Source organism: Marmota monax, unplaced genomic scaffold, assembly GCF_021218885.2.
Source record: "Marmota monax isolate L192 unplaced genomic scaffold, Marmota_monax_Labrador192_F-V1.1 WCK01_AAM20220418_F8-fsc00130, whole genome shotgun sequence".
NCBI classification, from domain to species: Eukaryota; Metazoa; Chordata; class Mammalia; order Rodentia; family Sciuridae; genus Marmota; species Marmota monax.
Window position 1 is genome coordinate 4,131,398 of NW_026693244.1, and position 26,950 is coordinate 4,158,347.

The 26,950-nt window shown below is 38.9% G+C and overlaps 1 protein-coding gene across 2 annotated transcripts in view; it reads left to right on the forward strand.

The window, feature by feature from the left end:
• Positions 1-7,841: 7,841 nt before the first annotated feature.
• Positions 7,842-26,950, forward strand: part of Pik3r1 (phosphoinositide-3-kinase regulatory subunit 1) — an 86,269-nt gene continuing 67,160 nt past the window's right edge. The window contains exons 1-3 of one of the 2 annotated variants that reach the window (XM_046456132.2): positions 7,842-7,979; positions 14,425-14,486; positions 17,835-18,541. In XM_046456132.2, the coding sequence (XP_046312088.1) occupies positions 18,208-18,541 (334 nt within the window). In that variant the 5' untranslated portion in view covers positions 7,842-7,979; positions 14,425-14,486; positions 17,835-18,207. The remainder of the gene's footprint in view (positions 7,980-14,424; positions 14,487-17,834; positions 18,542-26,950) is intronic. The other variant, XM_046456131.2, reaches the window with a different exon arrangement.

A 26,950-nucleotide genomic window follows, 5' to 3' on the forward strand; every position in this document is an offset into this window, starting at 1 on the left:
GAATGACTTAGGAAACAGATGCAGATTCCCTTTGCCCTTTGAATTCAGTGATTGAACAAAATACAAAGAATTGCCAACTCCTGTGCCACAGTTTTTGTGCACTAGAGTATTTTATAGCATTTATGGCTTAAATGGGTTTTGCCTTGGATTGCATCACCAGCCCATATTGTTCCTCCTATTTTTCATGTGGCACAGTGCCTACATTTTGTGAAAAATTATTAATCTTTTACAAGGGCATTGTTGACAGTTCTGTAATCATTTGTTTGAGTCATAAATTTTTTCTTTGATAAGTCAACGGTGCCTGTACTATTTGGCAAGTATTTGCCACACACTAGCTAGACCATAATGATACCACAGGGGACACAGCCAACACAGGAAGGCCGGGGCTTGAATAGACTTCGATTCTTCTCATGGTTATATCATTAGCCAGCTGTGCGGCTTGGAGCAATAATTACCTTTGTAACAGAAAGACAGTCATGTTGCTTCTCTGGGATGTGGTTTCTTCATCTGAAAAACAGTATGTAAAATAGATGCATAAGGCAATTGCCAGTTCCCTAGATCGCCCATGTAGAGTTGAGGTGACCCCAGAGTCTGAAGTTCTGTTGCAATCATCTCAAGTCTCTGTGCCTTTTTAAGCTTCTTCTTGGTTTGGGAGGGATGATGGATAGGTTAGTAAGTACAGCTTGTTAAACTGAATTTTGCCTGGAAGAGGCTGATCACAGATTCAGGATTAGAAGCATATTAGTCCAAAGGGAGGCATCATCCAACAAGGGGCAGCAGGTACTGCTGTCTCAGACTGTGAAGAAGACCCAAGTGGAGATTTGGTTCTGTGGCTCACCACCTATGGGAACTGGCCCAGATCCTACAATCTTTCCAAGTCTGTTTCCTCATCTTTAAAATGAAAATCACAATCTGTTGTGTCTACAACCCAGGGCTTGTGCATCAAATGAATTGATTCTTGTACAAGCCTACTTTAAGCATTAAAACTCAGAGAAAGCCAACATTAATACGGATTCCTTCTTAAAACAGAAGACACATGATGTGATTTTCAAATACTAGTGGTTAAGAAACCTGATAACCTATGAAACATTCTAAAGTATCAGTAGTCATTGCTTCAAAATGCATTTTGAAATCCACGTTAACACCATTGTGTGTTCCCCTAACAAAGACTTGGAGTATTAAAAAGTTCTAAACCTTTTGAGAAAAGTCAGTACTGTCAGAATATAGCCTCACCTGATCTAAAGTGTTTTCTTTGCACACACAGCATGGCAGGGCCCAGAGAAAAGGCTATGTGATGGGAGTTGTATTGGGGAGGCTGATGATAATGTGTTTCCTTTATTCTGCAAGGCTGTCTGAAAACTCCTGGCTAGGTTCTGCCGGCAGCCCTGACAGCTCTGGGTCCCCTCCAATGAAGGGAACAAAGACTGGAGTTTCTTTTGAAAAAATTCTTTCTGAGCAGTGAGATTGTCCAACACAGTTTCCCTGATAAAGGGTTCATTATCTATCCGCGTGACTTTGCCCTTAATTTTTATGCTGGCAGTGCCAACAAGAGCATATTTAAAGCCAATCCTTTTACTCAGACAGCTGTAACAGCATCCTGACAATTTGTGCCAGTGCTCAAGGCTTGGGTGTGGAATATAATCAACCATAGGCTAAATTTCCAATTAGTTGAATCACCAAGAAATGTAATTTATTAGCTTGCTTTGTTGTATTTACACTTCTTGTCAGTTTGATAATGCAAGCTCATTTTCAGATTAAAAAAAAGAGAGAGAGAGAGAAGCATGTTTCTTCTGTGGCTCAACTGACACATTCTTTATAGATCTGAAAGGATTGCTTATGTTGGAGAAGGTGGCTTTACAGCTTTGGAAAAAGTGACCCTCTAGGAAATAAATGAATATAATAATTAGCACACAGTGATTCAGCCTGGAAGGGACAATCTGTAAATGGCAGAGGAGAAAATCTGTATCATCCAAGTCTAAACAAGGCGACTAAGTTTTGTCTTTCCGAGGTGGGACTGGACGTGATGTTAACTCAGGAAGGTGAAAGCTAAGTGTTCTGTCAGCTTTGTCAAGGAGTTTCAATCAAAGTGAGGTAGCCATATGGAGCCCACACAAAAGGATGCCACAGAGGAAGAGCAAATCCATTTTTATCAGACAGTCTAAGGGAGAAAGTGTCTGAGATGAGGGATGCACAGGGAGATGGACTCCATTGGGTTCCCAGGACACTTCAATAGGGGTTTTCAGCTCCAGGATGAAATAGCCAACAAGATTCTCCACCCACTGTTTACTCTGAATCTATGCTCATTGAAAACAATCTTTCAATGAATAATTTTTTCTGCTTCTAAGTTTCCTTAGTATTAGGAAGTGGGTAATGTAAACATGAAGATTTTCAGGCTTCTTAGTATGGTTGTGAAGGTTAGACACTGGACAAGAGTATCACGTCAAAGGTAACACCAACCACAAGACAAACATTGTAGATTTAAATATTTATTATGAAAACTCTGACGACATTAGAAAATTTTCATTGTTTTTAACAAAAATTGGTATGTCATAATAATTCTCTGGCTGATGGGATTGGAATGCCAGAAGGAGGGAGATTTTTTTTTATTTTTATTTTTAACGCTTCCTGGGTGTAATTGACATAATAAACCGCATAGATTTGAAGTGCACTAGTCAGTGAATTTGACATACACAACACATACATTCAGGAATCCATCACCACAATCAAGATAAACAATATGGTCCTCAGTCCCCAAAATTTCTGCCTGCCTTTTTAAAAACATTTTTATTTGTTCTTTTTAGTTATACATGACAGTAGATGAATTTTGATATATCAAACATATATGGAGTATAACATCACTTTTTAAATATTTTTTATTTGTTCTAATTAGTTTTACATGACACATCATACATTAATGAAGTATAACTTCTCATTCGTCTAGTTGTATATGATACAGAGTTACACCTGTCATGTAATTATATATGCACATAGGGTAAAAATGTCCAATTTGTTTTACTATCATTCCCACCCTTGTGCCCCCCCTTCCCTTCACTTCTCTCTGTCTTGTCCCAAATACCTCTGTTCTCCTCCCACCCCTTATTGTGAATTAGCATCCACATATCAGAGGAAACAATTGACCTTTGGTTCTTTGAGACTGTCTTATTTCGTTTAGCATAATATTCTTCAGTTCCATCCATTTACTGGTAAATACCATGATTTCACTCTTCTTTAAGACTGAGTAATATTCCATTGTGTTTATATACTATAGTTTTGTTTTTTTTTTTATCCATTCATCTGTTAAAGAACTAGATTGGTTCCATAATAACTTCCCATTTTTGTGGTTGCACATGATTGGGAGTTACACTGGTTGTGTATTCATATATGAATATAGGAAAGTTATGTCCCATTCATTCTACTGTCTTTCCTCCCATCTCCACTCCCTTCCTTTTTTTTATTCCCTTTTGTCTAATCCAGTGAACTTCTATCTCCACCCTGGCCCTGCTTATTGTGAGTTAGCATTGGCTTATCAGAGAGAACATTTGGCCTTTGGTTGTTTGAGATTGACTTACTTCACTTAGCATGATAGTCTCCAGTGCACACCTTTTTATAATCTATCCACCTCTTCACTTCCACCTCATCCTGGAAGATTAGTAGGTGAACATTCATCTGCTTCTTGTCACAGATTAGTTTGTATTTTCTGGAGTTTTAAATAAATAAAACCAAGCCATATGTATACTGGCTTTTGTTTGCTTGATTTTTGTTTTGGTCTAGCGTTATTCTCTCAGCATCATAATTTTGAGATTCAACAATGTTGTGCATGTCAATATTTTGTTCCTTTTTGGTAGTGTATCATTATATGGGACTACCATAATTTGTTTACTCAATCACCTATTAATGAACATTTGTACTGTTTACAGTTTGTGGCTATTGCAATAAAACTGCTGGGAACTATCATTTTCAAATCTTTGTATGAAAATATGCTTTTATTTTTCTTTGATTTATACTTAGGAGTAGACAGCTTGACCTCATTTTACATGCATATTTAATTTAAATAAATAGTCAAACTGTTATCTTGACTGTCTTTACAGACCCAGTATAACGGAATTGGATTTGTTCTGTATTCTTGCCAACACTTATTTTAGTCAATCTTTATGATTTTAGCCATTCTAATGTGTGTATAGTATATCTCATATCTCATTGTGTTTTCTTTTTTGATTAAAAAGCATTTATTGAGAACCCAGAAAATGCAAAATACCATTTCTTTAAATACAGTTGGTTCTTAATTTTGTAAAAAATTCATATTCTAATAATATATATAATCTAGAATTTACTATTTAAATTACTATAATTGTACAATTCAGTGGCTTTAATTATATTTAGAATGCTATGCAACAATATCACTGTGTATTTCCAAAACTGTTCATCACTTCAAGCAGAAAATTTGTACCCATTAAGCAATAAGCCACCATTTCTACTCTACCCTGTAACCTCTATTTTATGCTTATGAATTTGTCTATTCTAGGTATTTTATGTAGATGGAATCATACAATGTCTGCTCTTCTATGTTTGGTTTATTTCATGGAGCATAATATTTTTCATTTAGAATAAGTTTCACCTATGTCATAGCATGTATCAGAACTGCTGATTACTGAATAAGATTCCATGTTGTGTTATATACACATATATATGTTTATATTTTATAACTATTATATATATATATATATATATATATATATATATATATCACATTTATACATTTGTTTATTCATATGTTGATGAAAACTTGGATACTTCCAATTTCGGGATACTGTTGACAATTTTGGTTTTAATTTGTATTTTCTTAACGACTAAAGGTGCTTCTGTACATGAGTTTGTGTGCCATCCAGTCTATGCAGCTGTCTTTCCTGAGGCACTTATCTACCTGGATTCTCCAAGGCAGCAATTCTTAAAACCTGACTTCACATTGGAATCATGAGAGAATATTTAAAAGTTACTAACGTTTACATTTCGCCTCTAGAGATTTTGATATAATTCATCTGTGATGTAGATGAGGCAGTGGGATTTTTCTAAGCTTCCCAGGAAATGGCAATGTGTGACCAAAATTAAAAACTCCTCTCTAAAAGCTTCTCAAAGTTTAACTTGCATATGAATCACCTGGAAATCTGCATTTGGTAAAATGCAGACTATGAGCCAGTAGGTCCACCATAGGGCCTAGGATTCTGCATTTCTAATAGGCTCTTAGATGTTGCCAATTTAGCTAGTCTATGGAGCTTGCATTAAGAGGTTGGCAAATAAAAGTGTCCTACTGGTCTTGAGAAGGGTATTTTCTCAGCTTGCTTTGGTATTGGGAATCCTTGGTTTCCTATGTCTGATTTCTAAACCACCTTCACTGCTGGTATGCATACTACATAATGCCCCTGTTTCCCTGCTGGAAATCCTACATACTCAACATTTTGAGCTCCTTAGTGGGAGTACCCCTGACAGCCATCAGTTTGTCTATTACTGACTGAAATGTGGTGTCTGCATGCTTATATGAATATATTGTTGTGATAGGTTCAGTTCCCAAATGCCCTACAGCAATGGTTCTCAAATCCTTGTATGCATCAAATGACTTGGGGGGCTTATTAAAATACACCACTATATTCCACGTCAACATTTCTGATTCAATGAGGACAGAGAAGTTGAATTTCCATTAAATTCTCAGGAGATGTTCATGATGATGGTCTAAGAATCTAGAGGTTCTTTAGAGAAGAAAGAAAGAGACAATGTGCAATAGGCCTCTTGGTTTTGCCACATGACCTTTTACTTTTTAACTTATATTTTGGGATTCTGGAAAAGATTAAGGGTTATTTTAAAGACAAATTTGAATACTGCTGTTTTGTTGCCTTTAGCTTTTATTTAATAGAAATCAATGGAAAATGAAAATAAAATGCTAATACTAGTTATGGGAGAAGGTATCAATTTAATACAAATGAAACAAAGACAAATTATTCAGTTCTTGTGTATGGAAAAAAAGCCTTAAGCTATGTGTTCAAATATGATAGAAAGAATTAAAGAAAATTCAACATATGCTGGAAATAAATTGCTGACAACTGTTTAAAAGAGGAAGTACAATTAGGGATTTTATACTGTAGCAGTGCAGAAGTCTCTTTCCAGGAATTTGGCATGTACAAAATGGTAAGGTTTTCATTTTCAGAGTTTATTCAGACTAAGAGCCTAAAGAAAATACTGTGAATGGTGCAGCAATTTCATCTCAACTTACTGGACTGGATACCGGTAATTCTACCAGAAGGTGAGAGACATCATTCCATCTACAGAATCAATGGAGCCCTTCATTTCGAATAGTAGGTGCAAAGAATGTACGTTGAAAAATCGCCTATTTACTTTTAGGTAAAGTGAATTCTTATACATAAGGTGGGTAGTTCCCTGCTTTCCTATCTCCGCTTCAAGAGACATCTTGGAATAATAGAAACACCCCTACCTGAATAGCCTAAAGTAGAATTTCACTTTTCCATTAGAATGTGAGTACCTTTAAAAGTGATTATATTTTCTAAGGATAGGCAATTAATTTCAATGATGTTCTTTCTTCTACATCCAACGCCCACCTAATATTCAAAGTTCACAGAAGTCTAAGTGCATGGTTAAAAAGAAAAAAAAAATAAAGTATGTTTTTGCAAGGACTTTGGGAAATGGACTTTAGGGCAGGAGGAAGGGCGGTTCAGGTCTCTAAACTGCAAACAAAACAAAACCCCCAAACAAAACAAAACAATAACAACCAAAGCCCCCAGTAATCTGGGAAGAACTTAAAAAGCAAACTCTTACAGATTTTAATAGGAACGAGAAGAACACATGGTGCTGGTATTCCATTTTATCGTCAGTGTAAGGTTTGAACCAGTATGATTGTTACTTTTTACAACCAAAACATTTAAGAAGCAATGCAATTCATCATGAGCTTCTCCCGCCCGACCAGGAGCAGAGAAAGGTTGGTGGGCTGCCTGAGCGACCTACATTTGCTCAGTCGTCTGGACTACAAGAGATCAGCCAACGTGCGCCGCCCTCTTGGTAAAACTCTCTTCCCTTCTCTAAGTCCCGCCTGCCTCCCAGAGGCCTTGGTGCCAGGCTCCTGGAGTCCGCGGCAGGCTGCGGGCTCTCATGCCTCGGGTTCACCCTTTCACCCCTCCTTCACCTCCGGAGTGCCACTCAGGGTGGCGCGGTTTTACCGCCCACTCGGGAGGCTGTGCGGGCAAGGCCAGGAATTGCAGGGCCTCCCCATTTCGGAAATCCCTGGAATTGTATCCGCTCCACCTTAGCCACTCTGCTGAGGCATGGGGGGGCTCGAAAGAAACAGGGGTTGGTAGCAAGACACTCGACTTAGAAACGCAACCAGCCTCCACGGAGATCTGAACTTGTCCCGGTCCCCTCCCTGTCCCTCTGCTTCTGGTCCAGGAGACACCCAGCCAGCCAGACCAGCACCGGGCGCGGAGAGCTAGAGCGCTCGGCAGCGGATGCGGCGCGCGGCCTGGTAGCCCAGGGCATCCCCGCAGCTGGGGGCGGAAGATCTGGGCGGTTGCAGGAAGGGTCTGCGCAGCCCCAGCTCCACTCCACCACCGCAGCCCTGATCTGAGGCCGGCGCGGTGAGTGGCAGAGAGGAGGGCGCGGCAAGGGAGGAGAGTAGCGAGTGTGAAGACGCTGATTGGTGCGGGCTCAGGGGCGGGGAGCGCGGTGGGCACGGGGGCGGGGCCTAAGCCAAGAGCTGGAGCTGCTGGAGCTGCGAGTGCACGGAGAGGAATAGCTAGCAGCTGGAGCGGAGTTGGAGGAAGCTACGGCCCCGGCGAGGGCGGTGGACTAGGGGGTCGGAGACTTAGAGCTAGGATCCGGAACAGTCGGTCCAGGCTGGATTGGAGGCACGTCGAAGCCGTGAGCTCCGGAGGCCGCTACAGCACCGGCCCAGCAGAGGAAGGAAGCCGGCCGGCGGAGAGGTAGGCGGCTGAGGCGGCGGGTCCGGGTGTGTGTGCTCGGGAGGGGGAGGTGGTGCGTTCGTGCGCGGCTGCCTCCGCTCTCTTCCTGTCACCAGCAGCCGCTTCTCCTTCTGCAGAGCCCAGTCAGGGGAAGCGGGCCGGCTGCCGGCGCCCCCGCGGTCCGCATCCTCCAGCCGCCAGGCAGCTTTTCCCTGCTCGTGGCCAGCGCCGTGCTTCTCCTGGCCACCTCCTGGCTCACGTTTTCCCGGCCCTCCTCCGAGCCGGTTCCGCACGCTGCCGGGCGCGTTCGCCGCGGGAGTTGCCGACGAACCCGGGCTTCTCTCCCAGCCCTTGTCTCCGCACGCTTCCGAGGGTCTCCCCTGTCGCCTTTGCTGCAGTTTCCTGGGGCCTTTCACTAGAGGAGAGCACCTTATCCGCTGCCTTTGCATTAGCGGAAAGGAGCGCTCCCTTCCCCGCCGGCTCTTCAGCTGCAGGCAGGGTCGCCGTCTGCGCTTTTCCTTAGGCGGGCGACGGTGGTCTTCAGAGCTCGCCCCCCAGCTCCCGCCCTCCGAAGTTTGCCGCCCTCCTCTTCCGGGGTGGGGGAAGTGCGCCTCGGGGCGGTTGTTCTCTGGGGCCCGAACTCAGCTTCTAGTGCTGGCCAGGCTTGGGCAGGTTGTTGGAGGCTTATTTAATGGGGTCCCGGCACAGTCCGGAAATCCAGCTTATTGTAACGCAGGGCGAGACTGGAGGGACCTGCCCAGCAATATGGAGCCGGCCAGGAGAACAAGCGAGCGTGCGAGCTGGAGCTAAAACATCGAGGGGGAATTGTCTGGAAGCCACAGCTCGAACACTCACTTCCCAAGGGCAGAAACTGCCTGGCAGATCACGAGACAAAGAGAACAGACAAGCTCTGGCCAGGCATCCCTGTACAGAAATGTATTTTGATAACCAGAATTTGAGCATAAAAATGCAAGAGTGTGAGCAGAATGGCTGTTACATGTTGAATGCAGAATGTGTAGGAATTGGATTTGGGGGAATTATGCTTCTGGGCGCTGTTAAATACCGGAAAGGTCTCAGCCCCACCGTTAATTCCTGGCGGAGCTGCAGCGCTGTTGGTGCCCAAGTGTGAGTTTACTCTTTTATTTGGGGTGGTGGGGGGTGGAGGGGTTCATGACTTTAGGGTTTTTTTTTGTGTGTGTGTGTGTTTTTTTTTTTCCATTTTCCCTCCCCGTGTTCTTTTCCTCTTTGTCAGTGCAAAGTAAGAATGGATAAAGCAGTTCCGGGTTTTGAATGTAGCATGTGATTGTCATTTCAGTGTGATGAGTTTCAAGTTTAGTTGTTAGGCGGGATATTCACAAAGCTTATTGACCTAGGCTTTCTGTGGAATCATGTTTTAATATTTTATTAGCTTGTGTTACTTTTTGGCCACCTTAAAGATTGTTAGTATTGGAGTAGGTAACCGACAGGGTCATTTCGGACTCAAGTTATCAGAGAAATGGATCTTCAATGTATAAATCATTAGGAATTTGGTGATTCCTGCACAGGAGAGGGCCACAAGCCCTTTTATCATCAAAAAAGAAAAAAGCATCATACAAGCTGTAACTTTTTGACAGATGACACTAATCTTGAAATAAGTCACTCATAAACAAAAATAGTGTTCCTATGTACAAAAGTTGCTAAAACTTTGCAAAACAAGTGTTTTGCTCAGCACAAAGAAAATATGAAATTGTGTGTGTGTGTGTGTGTGTGTGTGTGTGTCCAGGTCCCCGCACGTGTGCCTCTAAAGTTTGTTGGTTTGGAGTCAAATTGGAAAGGACAGGGGAAGCGCCAGGCTTTGCTGTGGATAATGTCACTGTTGGACTCTTTAGCTTTTATATGCCAGTTGCTGGTAGTTATTAGAGGGGTCATGCTACTACTGTTTCCAAAGAAATGTGTAGATCTTATGAGTAGAAGAAAGTTCTATGTGTCTGATATCATCTTTCAAACTGTTATGTCCTTTTACTTTTGATGTTCATTTTGATTTTGAACCTGTTCTTAGTTGCATAACAGAACTCTGCAATGTACACCCTCTTAATCTGCTGTTTTATTTGTACTGTGTCTTTTCACATCTGTGATGCTATATGGTCAATGTAAAAAGCATTTCACTTTCCATTGATTAAATATATTATTTTCTTCAGCAATTTCTTGACTTTAATACATTTACAGTAAAGTTGGTTTTGGGAAACTAAAATGCTACAATAAGTTATAGGGATATATATTTCATTTATTGGCAGTGATAATGATTGTATGCATTTATCTTCTGGAAATATTGATTTCACCTAAACTGATTTCTGGAGGGCTTTGAATCCTAAGTGCAAACCTATTCAACTTACCCAAATTGTTAAAAGTGTTGGCCATTCCTTTAATGAAAATTTTCCATGAATACCCTGTAATTTTTAGATTGATATGTTGGTTTTAAATCCCCCCCTCCTTTTTTTTAACCTAGGTAGTTTAGGGAATATTGTAAAAAAAGCATCCACTTTGAAAGATTGTCCACATGGCCATCTAAAATGGGAACAATTCGAGTTCAGCTTTTATCATATTTGCATTTTGTAATTTGCAAAATGTCCTTTATTGAATAAAGAGCTGGTGAGTAAGTAGAACATAACAAGCTGAGTTGATGTTTGCATGAGTTCTTACTTTTAATTCTCTAATATTTGGTCCAATGCAGAAGAAATGAGAAGTGCTTAAGTATCAGCATCTTATATGTTTTAGACAGGCTGATCACAGAGCTCTCTTATGCAGAGTACAGGGTTTTGCTGGTAGAAACAAGAACATGAAGCATCCAAGTGAAGGCCTGGAAGACTAGCATGTTACTTATCAGTGGAAGGGATTATCAATTTGGCTTACATTTTATAAAGCATAATATAAATTATATCACAACAATTCAATAAAAACCCAGGTTGTTAATTTTTACAGTATTCATATTATTCATTGCATTATGTCTCCAGTCTCATCCAACTGTATCCTAGTCATCTTAATGCTTGCCACAGTTCTGCCAATACTGTTATTGAAATTACTTGCCTAAATGAGTGGCAATTAAAGACCACTTCATGTATGCTAAACCAAGTGAATTGAAAAATAGACTCTGTAATTACTTATAAACTCATCTGTTTGGCCAATGTTAGGTTTTTGTGTTTGTTTTGTGAAAGGGTAGAGTAGAATGAATGTAGCACAGTTTTTAGTTAAAAAAAAAAATTAAAAGTCTACTATAAGAACATCTTCAGAGATTTTCTTCTGCCAGAATTGTTTTCCTTAAAGTAGATCAAGTAAGTACCCATAGGTACCTGTAGTCAAAATCATTTTCAGGTTAATGATCACCCTAGAGAGTTTGGAAGTCACAGGAGTCTGGCCAAGTGTGGAGAGGCTCCACCAGTGGGCGTAGTGAGTTGATAAAGCCCAGGTGCCTGGCTGTTGGCTGTGGCTTGCTCCTTGCCTTCGTTCTAGGATGCCTCAGTGGTCTCCATCTGGGGCTTAGTCCTAGAAACTGGGGCTCTACCAGAGGACACAGCTGCTTTCAGTCCCTAGGGGGTTGCATTACTGAGTTTGTGTTTTTCTCTTTGAGAACAGCCCAGGAAGCAACCACTAAACCCTGCTGGAGAGGAGTATATCTCTAACTTTCACCCCTCCTTATCCCCTCACATTTGTATACCTACACACTACATACACACACTCCCAGCCCTTCCCAGGTCTCCTTGACCCTGACCTCTATACAGCCACCCTCTACCTCAGGTAGGGAGAGAACTACTTGGGCAAAGTCCATTTGCAGCCTTTATCTATCTATATATCTGTTTACAGCAGAAAGTTTTATTTTAGCTAGCTTCAGGATTCATTTAGAACTGTTTGCAGCATTTAAAGGCACTACAGGAGAAAATTCCTGGCTAATGTCTGTTCCTGTTTTAAATCTGAGTTGTAAAAATGGCAGTAAGTAACATTCAGTGTTAATAGTACATGCTACCAGTAGAAATAGTAATACCATAGCTACAGTTTATAACTTCAAGCACATTATCTAACTCTTCTAGCTTATTTTCTCATCTGCAAAATTGGGATGATAAGTGTATCGAGGGTGATGACAAGGGTTAAATGAGTCACTACATGTAAAACTCTTAAAGAACTGGGCCTGGCACATAGTAAGCACTGATCATTCATTATATTCATTATATTAAGCGCTTATTGTCAGGCATGCAGTTTTCCATGCTTTGCATGTGTAATTTCCTTTAGTACTCATGATGACACTATAAGGCATAGATTTGCTTATTTTTTTCTTTCTTACAGGTGATAAACTGTTTCAAAGAGAGATTTCAGTGACTTTCCCCCGGTTATATGTCTAAGCACTGATGGGGGCAGCTGCCCTTATTTGCAAGTTCTTGCTAAGTATTTTTTTTTTTTTTTTTTTTTTTAACAAAAAGAGGGACTTAGGTCATCTCTGTTAGTCCTCTCTTTCCATGACCACTTCTTCGGTCATTCTCTACTGTGGTGATGCAAAGAACCAGACAGATCACCCTCCTAGCCTTTTCTGCGTGAGAGGATCTGTTCCTCATGTCCTGTAAGTTGCATTACCCTTTCTCTCTGGAGTACATGTGTTCCTCTTTCCGTTGCTCTTCTTGCAGTGCTCAGGGAACCCATTAGTGAGACTTCTTTCTGAAGAGCCTCATTTTCTTATTGTATCACCTGGTCAGGCTGTCTCCCCTAAAGGGCTTGTGGGCAGCCTTTGCAACCCACATGGCCTCCTTAACCCCATCAACCCATAGTGTGGCAGCAGGAAGTATGTTCTAATTGGCCAGTTATTTTGAAAATAAATTGAGATATTTAAAGTCTATTAAGTTGAAATATCAAAAGTCTTTGGGCTAAGACTGAGTTCATCATTTTTATTTTATTTTAATTGAGATAAAATTCACCCTAAGACCATCATTTTAAATCAAAGGTGCCATACCCACTATATTTGCTAGGATATTTGTTTTTTATCATGATTTCCAAAAATTCGAAAGGTAGAAAAGATTTTAAATAATGATTTTAAAAGACTGTTTAGTTGAGTTAGGAGGTTCTCTCAGAGTTGAAGCTAGCACTGAGTGGTGGGAGTACGGAATATAGGGTGGTGGTGTTGCCAGCACAGGACCCTCTGTACCCTCCTTGCCTCTATGAAAAAAAAATCCATTTTGTGCCACCACCCAGTGCCACACTGCTAATTTCATTACAGAATGGCATCACATGACTACAATACATTCTCAAATTATTTAATGTAATGTTAGAATATCCTTTAAAAACATTAGTTTTTATTGATGCATTATAATCACACATAATGGTGGGTTGTATTGTTACATATTTATACATGACATAATTTGGTCAGTTTCATTCCCCAGTACCTCTCTTTTCCTTCCCCTAAAAATATCCTTTATTCTTGACTCCCTGACAAACTTTCCAAATCCTGTCTTTCATAAAATGGGCAAGAAGCAAGTCAACAAAGTTAGAATTTTCTTTGCTTTTTTGCCATAATGCCTGCAGGTTATAGGATTAAACTGAAAATCTATTTTGTAAACAGTTGTATGTTAAGCAGTCATAGATTGCTATTTGTCAAGCTTCAGAAACAATTTTATCTTGAGAAACAGAATAATTGCTCAGTATTATTTGCAGATAAAGAATATGTACTTCCAATTAATGGCGTTGCAAGCAGTTGTTAAAAGGGTTGAAAGACTGAGCGAAATAATTACCTTGAAGGAAAATTTGAATTGTTACATAATATTATACAAGAGTAACTTAATTTGTTATTTGTTCAGAGGATTCCACTATACCTTTGTTACAGCAACTTATGCATGCATTAGCTTGGAATTTCTATCATAAAACTGTCTTCATTATTTGAAAATGATAAATTGTAGATGATGAATATCCACATAAAAACCTTTACTACATAAATAATTAGGTTGGATTCAGATGCAAATAGTTTGGTGAACAGGTGTCTGTAGTCAAAGAGAATGGAGGCAAAGTCTGGTTAATATGGAAAAAAAATATATTCTGTCAGTCTGGATAGTTAGGACCTCAAATTGGTCTCAGGAGGGTTACACAGGTACTGCCAAATGCCTCAGGCCACTGTGTCTTCTGGATGTGACAATCCTTGTGACTCTGGATTAATGCTTCACATACCCCATAGGGAGGAGTGAGTTGTTAGAAATTGTGCAATAGGGGCCCAGGAGTGTGGCAGGGGACAGAGGTGCCAAGAAGGCTATTGGTGGCAAAAGCTAAGTTCACAGAGATGAATGGGCAATCTTCCAGAAGTGGTATGCCCAGGATTCTTTTATTCACTAGTTTATGGACTTTGCAAGCAAGGATGCATTTTAATGAAGTCTCTTTGAAGAAAATTTGCATGGCTGGGATGCTGCATCTTGGACTTGGAGGAACCGCTGCTGAGTTATAATGGTTTCTTTTTGTGCAGGTGCATGAGAGCCAAACACTATCAACAAGGCTGCTGTCTCGAAAGTAAGGGAGATGTTCAAGGTTAGTTTCAGAAGCCAGCTTGGGCAGGCAAAGAATCACTGGTACTGCTGACATATCTAGGCTGCCCTTGATTATCCGAGTTCAGGCAATAGGTTATGGTGGTGTTAAAAGTGGGGGCTCTTGAGCCAGACTACCTGAATCTAGTTTCTGTTTCTCAGTTGCTGAGTGTAAATCATGGTCAAATACTAAACATAGTGCACTTCATCATATATTACGTGAGACAATTAATAGTGCCTACCTACCTTCTATGGTTATCATGAGGAACTAATGGGTTAATACACATATAGCTTCCAATAAGAATTAGATGACTATAGTGGTGATGACAATGACAATCACTAAAACGGGCATGGCAGTCAGGAGAAAGTGTGCAGTGTGTGGTCAGGTAGAGATGTCTGCTGCCTCCGCCCAGTTCAGGACTCTCTGAATCTTAACATCAAGTAATCAAGTGACTACACCTCAAAAAATGGCTTGTCTGTTTTCCTTCAACTTTTTTTAAAAAAATATTTTTAGTTGTAGGTGGACACAATACCTTAATTTTGTTATTTAGTTTCTTTATGTGGTGCTAGGGATCAAACCCAGTGCCTCACGCGTGCTAGACTTTGTTCTCAAACCACTTAGTTGTCAGAAAATGAGGTTCTTCTGACAAGTGGCAAGGGAAAGAGCACGTAGAGACCTCTAGGTCTCTGGCACTCAGTGCCAGGAAGGCTTCCCTGGAGTTTAGCCTCTTTACAGTCATTAGGTTCCTCAGGGTTCTTTTGCCCTTTGCACAGATTTATCCTCAGGCATATCCAAGCACAGTTTTCAGGTTTGTAAAACCTTGAAAAGACATGAAGTTTTTTCTTACTGAAATGTGTTCCCCAGCAAGAAACATGCATAGCTACAGAAGTGTGCTGTGACAAGGACTTGATAGTTGTGAGGTTGGAGGGGATTGTTATGTTTTCCATTCTGTAAGAATCCCCCAAACTGGCCCAGTGGGTGACTGATACTGAGGAAGTGCTAGGCAGCAACTGGCATAAAGATCTACCCAGCTTACTGGTTGGATTTTTTTTTTTTTTTTCCCTCCAAAACGACATACATTGCCAGGAAAAGCTAACAAAAATTTCAAGGCAGATTTGGAGGAATTAAAATTATTCTTAGGCCTATTGCCTGGTTTCTAAGCATTTAGGGATATGTAAATTTTCATGTTCTTTAGAGTGCTGCATCTCTTTTGTTCAGAGTACATTAGTACTAAAAATGAGATTTGCTAGTTCTACATTTTTGTGTGAATTTATGCAATAAGTATTTAATTTGATTCTGGATCTTTTGAAAGGAGAGGCTTTCTTCAAATGGATAATATAGCTTGTTTTTCTCATATGCTTCACTGGTTGCATTAATTTTTTTTTCTCTGATGACTAAAATGCAAAGTGGAGTACTATCCCAAATTAATATTCTTGCTCCACAAAGACTTCCAATGTTTGTTTTTGCTTCCTTTAATATGTGACTCTCCTAAGAGTGTTATTGTATTACAGCTAAGAGGCTTTAACCATGTAAAGTTGACTACTTTACACTTCTGAATGCAATATAACAATTAATCTATGATTAGATTTTGCTTCTTAAAATGCCATTCTGAGGAGTGCCTATAATATTAAACTTCTAAAGTGTTTCACTTTTCAAGAAGTATAAAAGCTCTCTTTGCTTTCACAACCTGAAATTGTGTGGGTATTGTTTTATTGCTTTATTGTGCAATCAGCTTCACAGAGGCCTCTAGGTTGCTTTTACTCTTTATAATAAAGATAACTGAGGAGTGGAGGATGATGTGTGTGTGCAAGCTTTCCTATCAGCCATCTACTGGGACTTTCTAATTCTCTAACTTATAGTTTTTGACTCTCCAATTCTTCTGCCTCCCCTATGCTTTAAAGCAAAAAGCAGAAGAAAAATACTTCCATTACCCATTTCCCTGTCTGTGAAGCCATCTTTATAGAGTCCTCTGCAGCAACCATTACTACTTCTTCTGATTTCTTAACTCCTTAAAATCTAATAACTATCTTTACTACTGGCCTGAGTTCTGCTTTCTAAAAAGTGTATGATGATTCCATGATAAGCCGAGCCCCCAATTATCATTGTCCCCTGTGTGAGTGCTTCTGCAGGACTTTGTTGCAGGGGGATCACCTGTTCCTCCCTGATTCTTATCCCTTGTTTCTGGGACATTGCTTTGTCTCTAAATCTTGATTTTCCTCCTCAATGGGAGTTATTGAACCTCAATGTGTAGTCCTTAGATCATTTTTAAACTTTTAATTTTTTAAATGATTGATTGCTTGATTTTTGATGAGTGCCATTTCATTTATTGGTCTTACCTTGTTTGCAGCTGATTACCAAATCTCTAGTGTGTCCCTTCTCCTGAGTCACAGCCCAGGCTTTCAGCAAGCCACTGGCACACCTGCAGGTGGATGTCCATAATCCCATAAGCCCATTGAGTCTCCTGGCTTCCTTTTGCTTGCTATTAATACAAAATTCACAGTAGTGGAGAACCAGGCACCTGTTTCTCCTCTTTTTCTTGCTCCCCATTTAAGCATTTATCTCCCCCTACACATTTTTACCTCACCATCCCATCATGTTTCTTATTTCATACCTCTCTTTTCACACCTTCTGCTGTCTCCTTGGTTGGTGCCCTGGTGGCCGCTTTCCCAGACTTCTGCAATACACCTTTCTCAGTTTGCCTCACCTCTGTTCTCTCTCTATGGCATTCCCTCCTTTGCTCTGCGGTTAGTTTGAGATTCCTCAAGTGCAGCCGTGATCCTATTGATCCCTTTCCCCAGGCCCTCTCAGTGCTTCCCATTCCACAGTTACTAAATTGCAAACTCAGCACAGGCACGCATGATGTCAGACAGTCCTATCTGTCTTTGTAACGCAGCTCCACTGTTCCCTCCCTGACTTTGGATGGATCAGACTGTTCTAACTCTTCCTGTAATATAACATTTGCCTAATCACTTCTGTACCTAGGATCATGCCACACATTTCATTCTGTCTTTAGAATCCTGCAATTAGATGTGGTCCCTCCCTCACCTGAACCCTGCAGTGTTTAGTCGGCCTCTCTTTTGGCATTTACCTAATGTTTTGGTTCCCTGTGTACCAGTCTTATCTCTGAGACATCCACACCCGCCAACACTCCTCCTCCTGTTCCTGCCCAGTGTTCTTAGAAGGCAAGGCTCTTACTAATCTTCGTTGTGTGTACAGTGTCAGGCAGCAGCACACTGGCCTGTGTATGTCTGCCAGCTCTATTAAGTACTTGTTGAATGGAAGTAGGAATTCAAATGCACACAGATGGCGAAGTGTGATGTTCATTCATAAGTCTTGTTTTTCCTTCACTAGGTGAAGCTGAGTGTGGAGTGAAATCAGACGACAGATGGACAGTGTGACAGGAGCTGCACAGAGGATTGGGCCTCGCTGTGAGAGTCAGCCTAGAGTCAACGTGTTGACAAGTTGCTGAAAAGGAAGCCAGGAAGGACTGTGGCACACAGGAAGTGGAGCCCTGTCTGCAGTCACACCATTGATGGAGGACAGATGGACAGCCGAATGGCCAGTCAGCTCTCCTTGTAAGCCTTTGGAGAGTGGTCCTTTGTCCTCTGTTGGACACCTATTAGGATTTTTAATACACTCTCTGATTTCATTTTCCATTAAAACATAAAATTAGACTACAGTGCACAGCCAGACTCATCTGTTGCATGGTAACAGATCTGCAAACATGAGTGCTGAGGGGTACCAGTACAGAGCGCTGTATGACTACAAGAAAGAGAGGGAAGAAGACATTGACTTGCACTTGGGTGACATATTGACTGTGAATAAAGGATCCTTACTAGCACATGGATTCAGTGATGGACAGGAAGCCCGGCCTGAAGACATTGGCTGGTTAAATGGCTATAATGAAACCACCGGGGAGAGGGGAGACTTCCCTGGAACTTATGTCGAATATATTGGAAGGAAAAAAATCTCACCTCCTACTCCGAAGCCCCGGCCACCTCGACCCCTTCCTGTTGCACCAGGTTCTTCAAAAACTGAAGCGGACAATGAGCAACAAGGTGAGCATCAATGAGTAATTGCTTAATGTCCTCTACTTTCTTCTACTTCTTTTTTTTTTTTTCTGCAAAGTCTTAGGTTTGGGCTGGGCTGCTATGCTCTGGGTAGAAGTAGTCATGGTAACTTTAACTGAATTGGTATGTGGTATGTACAAGAAGCTTTTTGAGTCATGACGTGGCTAGAAATTTTTGTCTGTGGAGTTAGGAGTTGTTATAAAAATAGGGAGATGGTATCTGAGACCTGTTCAGTGAGTATCTATCTGTAAGCACTATTTAAAGTTACCATTAAATTAAGTACCTACTGTATTCTTACTCTTGTAATTGGTATTATGTATTTAAATAACCACTTTGGGAAAGTAAGTCTAATATAAGTATATTTAACATTAATATGATTTGTATGGAAGAAAATAAGCTATAAAATGACCAAAAAGCTCAGCAGAGAAAAGATAATTGTTTTTCTAATCCTGTATCTGCCTCTCAGTTTCCTGTCTTGGAACACTTTGTCTTAAGCCAAACCCCAATCCTTGGAGTTAGCATAAAAGTAATTTGTTTTTCCTCCTTTGTGCCCAACATCACTTGTAGCATTAATACCTAGAGTCCGCTTGGCCCTGGTGAGGGGAAGACAATATTCACTGGAAACCTCCTTGATTCAAAACCCACTTACAATTTATTGGAGGTGTTCACACTTGAGTTTGGTGTACAGCTGTTAAGTTTTAGGATCTTCTGTTCAGTTTCTCATTGAGATAAGCCTTATGCTCAGCTTTGCTGTTATCAGCTTTGTCAAATACTGGTTTCTCACTAGTAAACCTCAAGCTTTTTTTTTTTTTTTCTTTCTTTTTTTTAATCTCTGGGACTAAGAAAGTTTATGGGAAGATACATATAAAACAGGTGAAGCTGACTTGCTTGGTTATATATTGAGTAGCATCCCAGGAGATTTCTGGAAGCAGTTCTGATACTACTAAATGTATTACACTTTCTTTAATGTTGGCTTATTCTTATACAAACAAATGAGATAATGAGAATAAAGATACAGAATACAGAATAGGGTAAGAGCTGCCTTTTAGCATTGGGTAATAGGACTGTGTGAAAGACAAAGAATTTTTTTTCTCCCCCACTAGACCTAAAAGGGATACTTGTTTTATAAATGTTATACTATACTTTATAATAGAAGATATTATTTGAGTAGTATTATAAAGTTAAAAAAGCAAAAGCTAAATTCCTTTCAGGTGAATCAGAAAACCTTGAATCTGTACCTGTATCTGTAATTTTGTCAACCATTGAATTTCTTGCAGTTTCACTTAGCAGATTGAAGACAAATACATAATTGTATTTCTCCACCAAATAACATGTTTTTAATTTGACTTTTGATTTTTGTAAGTTAGAAACACTTTCTTAAGTAGGCTCATTCCAAAGGAAAAAATGATTTAATTTGACCCAAAATACAAAGAGTTTCAGAATCTTAAAAAACATCTCAGTTGAATCAGAAAAGATGATTTAAGAATAAGGGTATCTTGTCAAGATTAGTGACAAGAAGATTTTGTAAAAATGGTTTCTAAACAAAATTGCATTTGATGACTGCCATTAGGTATGTTTATTTAGATATAATATTCAGAAAAGCAAGTCTTACAAAAAAATGATTTTCTCTTTTTAGGAGCTAAACTATTTTATAATGCTTGCTTTCTTATGGGTGACAATTGAGATTTTTAAAAGCTTTTTCATTTTTTTCTTTTTAATGCATGGGAAGAGTAAAATGAAAATTTTTAGCAGAATTTGAGAAAGAGATCCATGATAATGTGCATGAAAATATTAGAGCCTGAATATAAATGAGAAATTAGGAATAACTTAAAGGTTGGAAAGGCAGAGTAGGTGGATTATGTGGAGAATATTATACTAAACATTAGATTTTCTAGAAATGTTAGTCATATTCTCATTTAAATGTGATTCCTATGAAGTGAGAATTCAATAACTCCCATGTTAAATTGTTATGGGTAATAGTTGTAACTATTACCATGTTAAATTGTTATGGATAATAGTTGTAATGACAAACTTTATGTGTTGGAACCCGTGAGGCTCCAGTTTCTTTTGCCTAAGTGCATATTTATTTGAAAAGCTTTTGTAGTGAAAAAAATGTGTGATGGCAAGAAGGGAGAGTTCTTTTCTCCTCTTATAGTGATTGAATTCTCTAGGGTTTTGTTGTTGTTATTGTAGTTTTGTCTCTCCGTCTGACTTAGCCTATTTTTCACATTTGACTCCCTTTATTTTATTTAGATTTCCTCCTTCCCCACTTAGGTCTAAGAACCACATACAGTTCTCTTATGTCTTATGGCATAGTCTTTAACAGGTCCTGAGGTAAGACTGAGGGGTCTCAGACCAGTCTGCAGCTAATCATTTGTTTCTTATATGCTGCCAAGCCTTCCCCCTCCCCTCTCTTTTATTTTCCTCTTTTTTGGAGATAGGGTCTTGGTGTGTTGTACAGGCCAAGTGATCCTGGGCTCAAGTGAGTCTCTGGCCTCAGCCTCCTTAGTAACTGACTTAGGGCATCCACACCACCATGCCTTGCTATATTCTGTTTTTAAAAGAAGGTTGTCATTAGACTGGTCAGAAGTAGACTCAGGGTCTAGGGGTGTAGTTCAGTGGTAGAGCACTTGTCTAGCATGCACAGTTCCGCAGTTTAATCCCTAGACACACACATACACATATACAAACTCTGAGAGGTTCCTTCTATACAATGTTATTATCCACTTTTTTTCTTTGTATGCATATTTCTAGAAATAAAGCTGTAAAGTCTAACTTTTTCTTTTTTTTTTTTTGGTTGAGGGGAGAGAAGAAAGTTAAACAACAACAACAAAAAGATAACTTAACATCCTCTCAGGAAAATATACTTTTTGCTAATACATTTTGCATGCTGTTATTTAAGAAGCCCTGGCCTATAAATTAAATGAGTTTATTTACTGTATAATTTTGGGTTTGGAGCATTAAGTTCATTTAATAAACATGAACTGAGTCCCTATTTTGTGCTAGAGAGCAATGATAAAAGATGAAACCAAGACATCTCTCCTCTCTTGCCTTTCCCCCAGTTCATGGCTGGGCTTTGTCACCTCTGTCATGGTGCATAACCCGAGCATCTAGTTGGCTGACCCACTCTGACCTCTTTGTTCAGATCTTTGTTATGGAAACTGGCCCTGTTCACCCTCTACTTTTGCAAAGTATTTAATGTCTAATCTACAATATAATTTTCTGCATTTGCTGTTTGTTGTCTCTCCCTTTGTGATGAGCGTGCAAGGTGTGTGTTACTGTCCTAAGAAGATGCATGCTGTCAGAGGTGGTCCTCTGGCTCCCAGCTGTTTGGATTCTGGCATTCCATTCCCCTATATGCAATCTTATGGGAGCTGGGGTCCTGTATTCCCTCTTTTACACAATGGAAGGAATCAGTTGGAAGTAAGAATTAGGGATAAGGGAGAATAAAAATATGTATCTCTCATATGTAAACTGGAGGAGCTATTTCTCAGCACAGCCATTCTAACACATACTTTGAAATCCTTTATTTAAAATTATGCTAATGTAGAATATGTAGGCTAGTGAATTTCTGTGATCATGTTAGTTTAGGTAGAGCATTGAAATCTGCTAACTTGAGAGGTCACCGGTGAGCTGTTGTTCACATTCGCACCATCCATTACTCTCACACCCCTGCAGTTCCCACAGCTCCTATTGTAGACTCTTGACAGCGAGTCCCAGCTGGTTTCACATATAAAGCAAAAACCATGCACTAGACATGGCCTATTTTAAATTTTGATCAAATTCCCTTCTAAACAAAAAAAGAAAATAGCCTGCAGTTGGTGTTTGTTTTCATGGTTTCCCAAGGCATGTTATTCTTACATTTTCCACACTCTGCATTTGAATGTCCCTCCATGGTTATCACTCCCTGTCTAGAAAGCAAGGCTGTAATACATCACATAAATTGACTACACTGTAAAGAGGTCACAGAAAATAGCGACCTGATCCCAAATGACTGTCAATTGGCTGGGTCCTGTGGTCGTAACATATGGCTTTCTCCTTGAGACAACAAAAATAGTGCTTGTGCAAGTGGTTTGCTTACTGCATGAATTCCTGCCTATAAAAATTCCGTTTAATTTCAGAGTATGCCTTCTACTTTAGCCACTTTCCCTCCTAGTTAATTGAGACTTCCCTGTGAAGTTAGAGGACTGTCTTGTTAAACATGTGACTTCTGGTGCTGTGTGCCCATTCTGTGCTCACTGTCCACACTGTTCTTACTAGAAAGCTGGGCTAGTTACAGGATCTTTGCAAACAGGGCCCCATCTCTTAACTTCTGACCAACCAGAAAACTCCATCAGTACATTATAGCTTTTACCAAGGTGTTAAAGTTTGTTTTAGCCATCTCTGTTTTAGTAGGAAATAAGATATATTTCTGAAAGGTATTATCAAAATACTTGATTAAAAGAATGGGTCTGGAAACAGCAAATATAATCATTATTTTTAATAGAATCAGATGAGCCTAATCAATTCTCTTGTGATCACAGAATACATTGCTCATTTATTAAATTTTACTTATAACTCAGTTCCCCCTTGCATGACCGTCAGTATTTATATTCTTATTACCGAGTTCCTCATTTGTTAAGATTTTTTTTTTTCCTATTAACTTAAAAGTTCATTGTTTTCCCTGGAAATGTGTACAAGGAGGGATGGTGAACTCAATAATTTGTATATCCACAGTTATTTAAAAACAAAATTGACGAGAAGAGAAAGAATTCCCAACTTGCTTGTCTTTTAGGGAGAAGACTCTGTCCCTGAACTTGCTCAGCTGTGTTCAGAATTTACAGGCAGAGCCTTAGGGGCCTATGAGTCAGGCAGGGCTACCCTGGGTATTCCCAGGGATGAGAGGAAGGCTTGCTCCCTCCTTCTGCAGGAAGTTAGTCAAAAGGAAGGACTATTTCTCTCTTCCCTAGAGCTGTGGTGACAGTTGGGTTCAGCCTGATATTATTTGAGGAGGAGCTTTTTGCCAGGTTACCCTGACCTGTGACTTTTGGAATCACAGGGTGAATGTAGGCAAATTACATTTTCTTACTTAAGTGAGATCTAGTACCCTTCTTCTCCATGCTTTGCTTTTCATGGTTTTCAGTTATTTGAGGTCAACCGAGGTCTGAAAACATCACTGAATAATTACATATATTGAGAGACAGCACATTCACATAGCTTTTATTACAGTATGTTGTTAAAATTATTCTATCATTGTTATTATTGTTAATCTCTTACTGTGCCTAATTTATAAATTAGGTATGTATGCTTAGGAAAAAAACAATAAATGTAGGGTTTGGAATTATGTGTGGTCTCAGGCATCTACTGAGGGCATTAGAATATATTAGAAGATGCTTTTGTTATAGCTTGTCTTTAGACACTTATGTGTTTTGGCTTTTTTCCAAAGTAGGTAAAAGACTCTGTGTTTATATCTTTACATTCTGAATGAAGCCCTTGCAACAGTGACTCAAAAATTTAAGGGAGCCTATTTTATTTACTAGCAACTAAGTTGACATTGATATTCTAATAAAACTCCCTTTGTCATAAAAACATCTTATAGGCTAAAAAAATGTTTAAGCTTAGTTGTCAGTAACTTCTTAGTTAAGTTTGATGTCAATCATTTCTGATTTCTAGGTGAATGTATCTTTGTCTCAAACAGGAATTCTGATACATAAGCACTTCTTCAAGAAGTCTTGAATTTTTTAAAATATACATTACAATCTGAAATTCGAGAATAAATGGTACCTTACATCTGCTAAGTGGCATCCAAACAGGAAAGATTTTTTTTTTTTTTTTAATTTGACCAAGAAGTCAGAATTTTTATTGTTTAAATTCTTCTTTCTTTTTGAGGCCTTACAACTTTATTTTTAAACTTTATTTTATTGTTTGTTTGTTTGTTAAAGAGAGGTAGCCAACCTGCAAGCCATAGTTTACAGATTTGATTTTTTTTCCACATTTTTTTGGTAAATTATAATGTACATAATGATGGGATTTGTTGTTACATATTAGTAGATGCACACAAGAAAGGGGAAGAATTTTGTGCCTATAACAAATAATAATGCATAATATATTATGCCACATACACATCCATATTTTGATTAGTAAAAAATAAAAAACAGATGTTAGCAGTACAACCGACTATCGTATGTATGTATCTCTTTGTTAACAAGTTTTCATGAGCAAGCCTGTAAAATTGGTCTAATGACTGAGATGGGAGAAAATAACTAGAAATAAAAATCATAGTTACTGGTGGATAATATCTTATGTTGTGAGGTCTTGATTGAGTTTATAGCATTTAATATCAAAGCAATTTTAGTCTTTCAACAAGACTAATCAAAGTAGAGGACAAAGTTAACTAGAAAGTGGTTTTTTGTTATTGTGGTTTGTTTTCAGTTACTTGGATACAGTTTCCCTAAAATGTCAAGTTAGTTATTTAACAAAATATGTCAGAATGCTTTAGAAATGTATTATTTCTACTTAAAATTTGTATAAAGGACCATGATATTTTGTTTCTACTATGGAAGTGGAAATATTGCTAAAATATAACATTGCAACTAAAAATATATATTGTGATACAATATATAATATGTATACATTGTTAACATATAACTTGGCAGTATTAACAAATATACATTGTGGTAATATAACTTCACAATTAGAAACAACAAGCAGCAGATCTTTCTGTTTAATTATGTATGCAGAACTTTTTCCCAGTGGCTTTATGCCATCCCAAGTATAGTTATCATTTTTAGAAATACCTTCTCTAGATTGTTTCTTGCTTGGGAGCATTTGCAGTGTTTGTATTCATCCATTTATCTATTCTCACTTGGTAGCATGTATTATGTAATACCTGTAGATTAATCTGTCCTGTCAGTTTGATGCATATTGAAGGTCTGACTGTGAATTTATTACAGTATTTGTCAGACTTTTTAATTTACTGATCAAATTTTATATCTAAGATTGGAAATAATGTAGGCATAAATGAAATGTAATTTTTTTTGATATATTATTGGAGTCATAAATTTTACCCCTGCTTTTGTAGCCTACCTATCCCTAACCATTCTAATCCCAGTGTTCTGTAATTATAAAACAAAAAGCCAGATACTGCCTTCTGGTTTTGTCTGTTTTAGTTTTACCCTTCCCATTCCTACTCATAGGAATTGTTAGAGAAATAAACACAGAAAACTGTAAGTTTTTACTAGTAGTATTTCCTCAGTAGTGCAACTCTGAAGCCCTCTCTAATGGGAGGAAGGGAATGTAATGAGACACTTGAGAATGCAGTGAGACAAATGAGTTATGCTAGTTGGAAAGATGTGTCACATGACCTTATCACAATATCTGATTGGAGGCTGGTCTGGGATTATTTAAGAATATTGCTACTAATGGTGTTGGAACCAAATGGTACCAAGTTGTTTTGTTTGTTTGTTTGTTTTTATCTACATCATATATGATTTTAAGATGTCTCACAAATGTGAAATATTTATGTTCTACCCCTCTTTATGGGCACTCAGCTATTACTAGCATCATCTGTTTTGAGACTCTTCCAGTTTCAGTTCACATGTAGCAGTACATGAGTGAATTAAAAGATATTCATGGAATGCCTTTTTGTACTGTATCTGTGCAGTGTAACCAAATTCAGTGACATGATATATACTCAGACATTCCTAGGGAGGTGTTTGGTGTTTTTCGTTTGTTTATTTGTTTCTTTTTAAAATTTCCAAGGTCAGTAGAGGGTGATGATTATCGTAATTGTTTATTCCATAGTATCAAGCTTTGTTTATTTGGACTTCTTCAAATCCACCTAAGAGGTAACATATTAAGATAGGCATTAGCAAAATTCTGTGATAAAGCCAGTGTGACTGTCATGGGTGGTCATTGTGATCTTTCAAGCTTTACCCTAAATGGGAAAACCCACATAATGCTCTCAGACCCAGCACATGGGACCAGTGCCACAGCAAGAAAAAGTAGGTGTTAGTTCCATCTTTACTACTGGGGTTTGGTACATGCAGTTTTCAAAATTACTTAAGGGTGTTAAGAAGACACTGATTTTGTAATATTAGTTATTGAAATAATAAGATGTTACCTTTTAACTGTTGTGAACCTACACTGAAAATGACTTTTTAAATTTTTATTCTATGTAATATTTTTTCTTTTTCTTTCTTTGCATCCCATCTTCATCCCCCACTTTGTCCTAGGGTTAAGCTAAGACAGTCAAGTACTCAACTACTTAGCTACATCCCCAACCCCTAAATAATTCTTTTTTTGGGAGGGGCAGGGGCAGGCAGTACTGGGGATTGAACCCAGGGCACTCAACCACTAAGCCACATCCCCAGCCCTATTTTGTATTTTATTTAGAGACAGGATCTTGCTGAGTTGCTT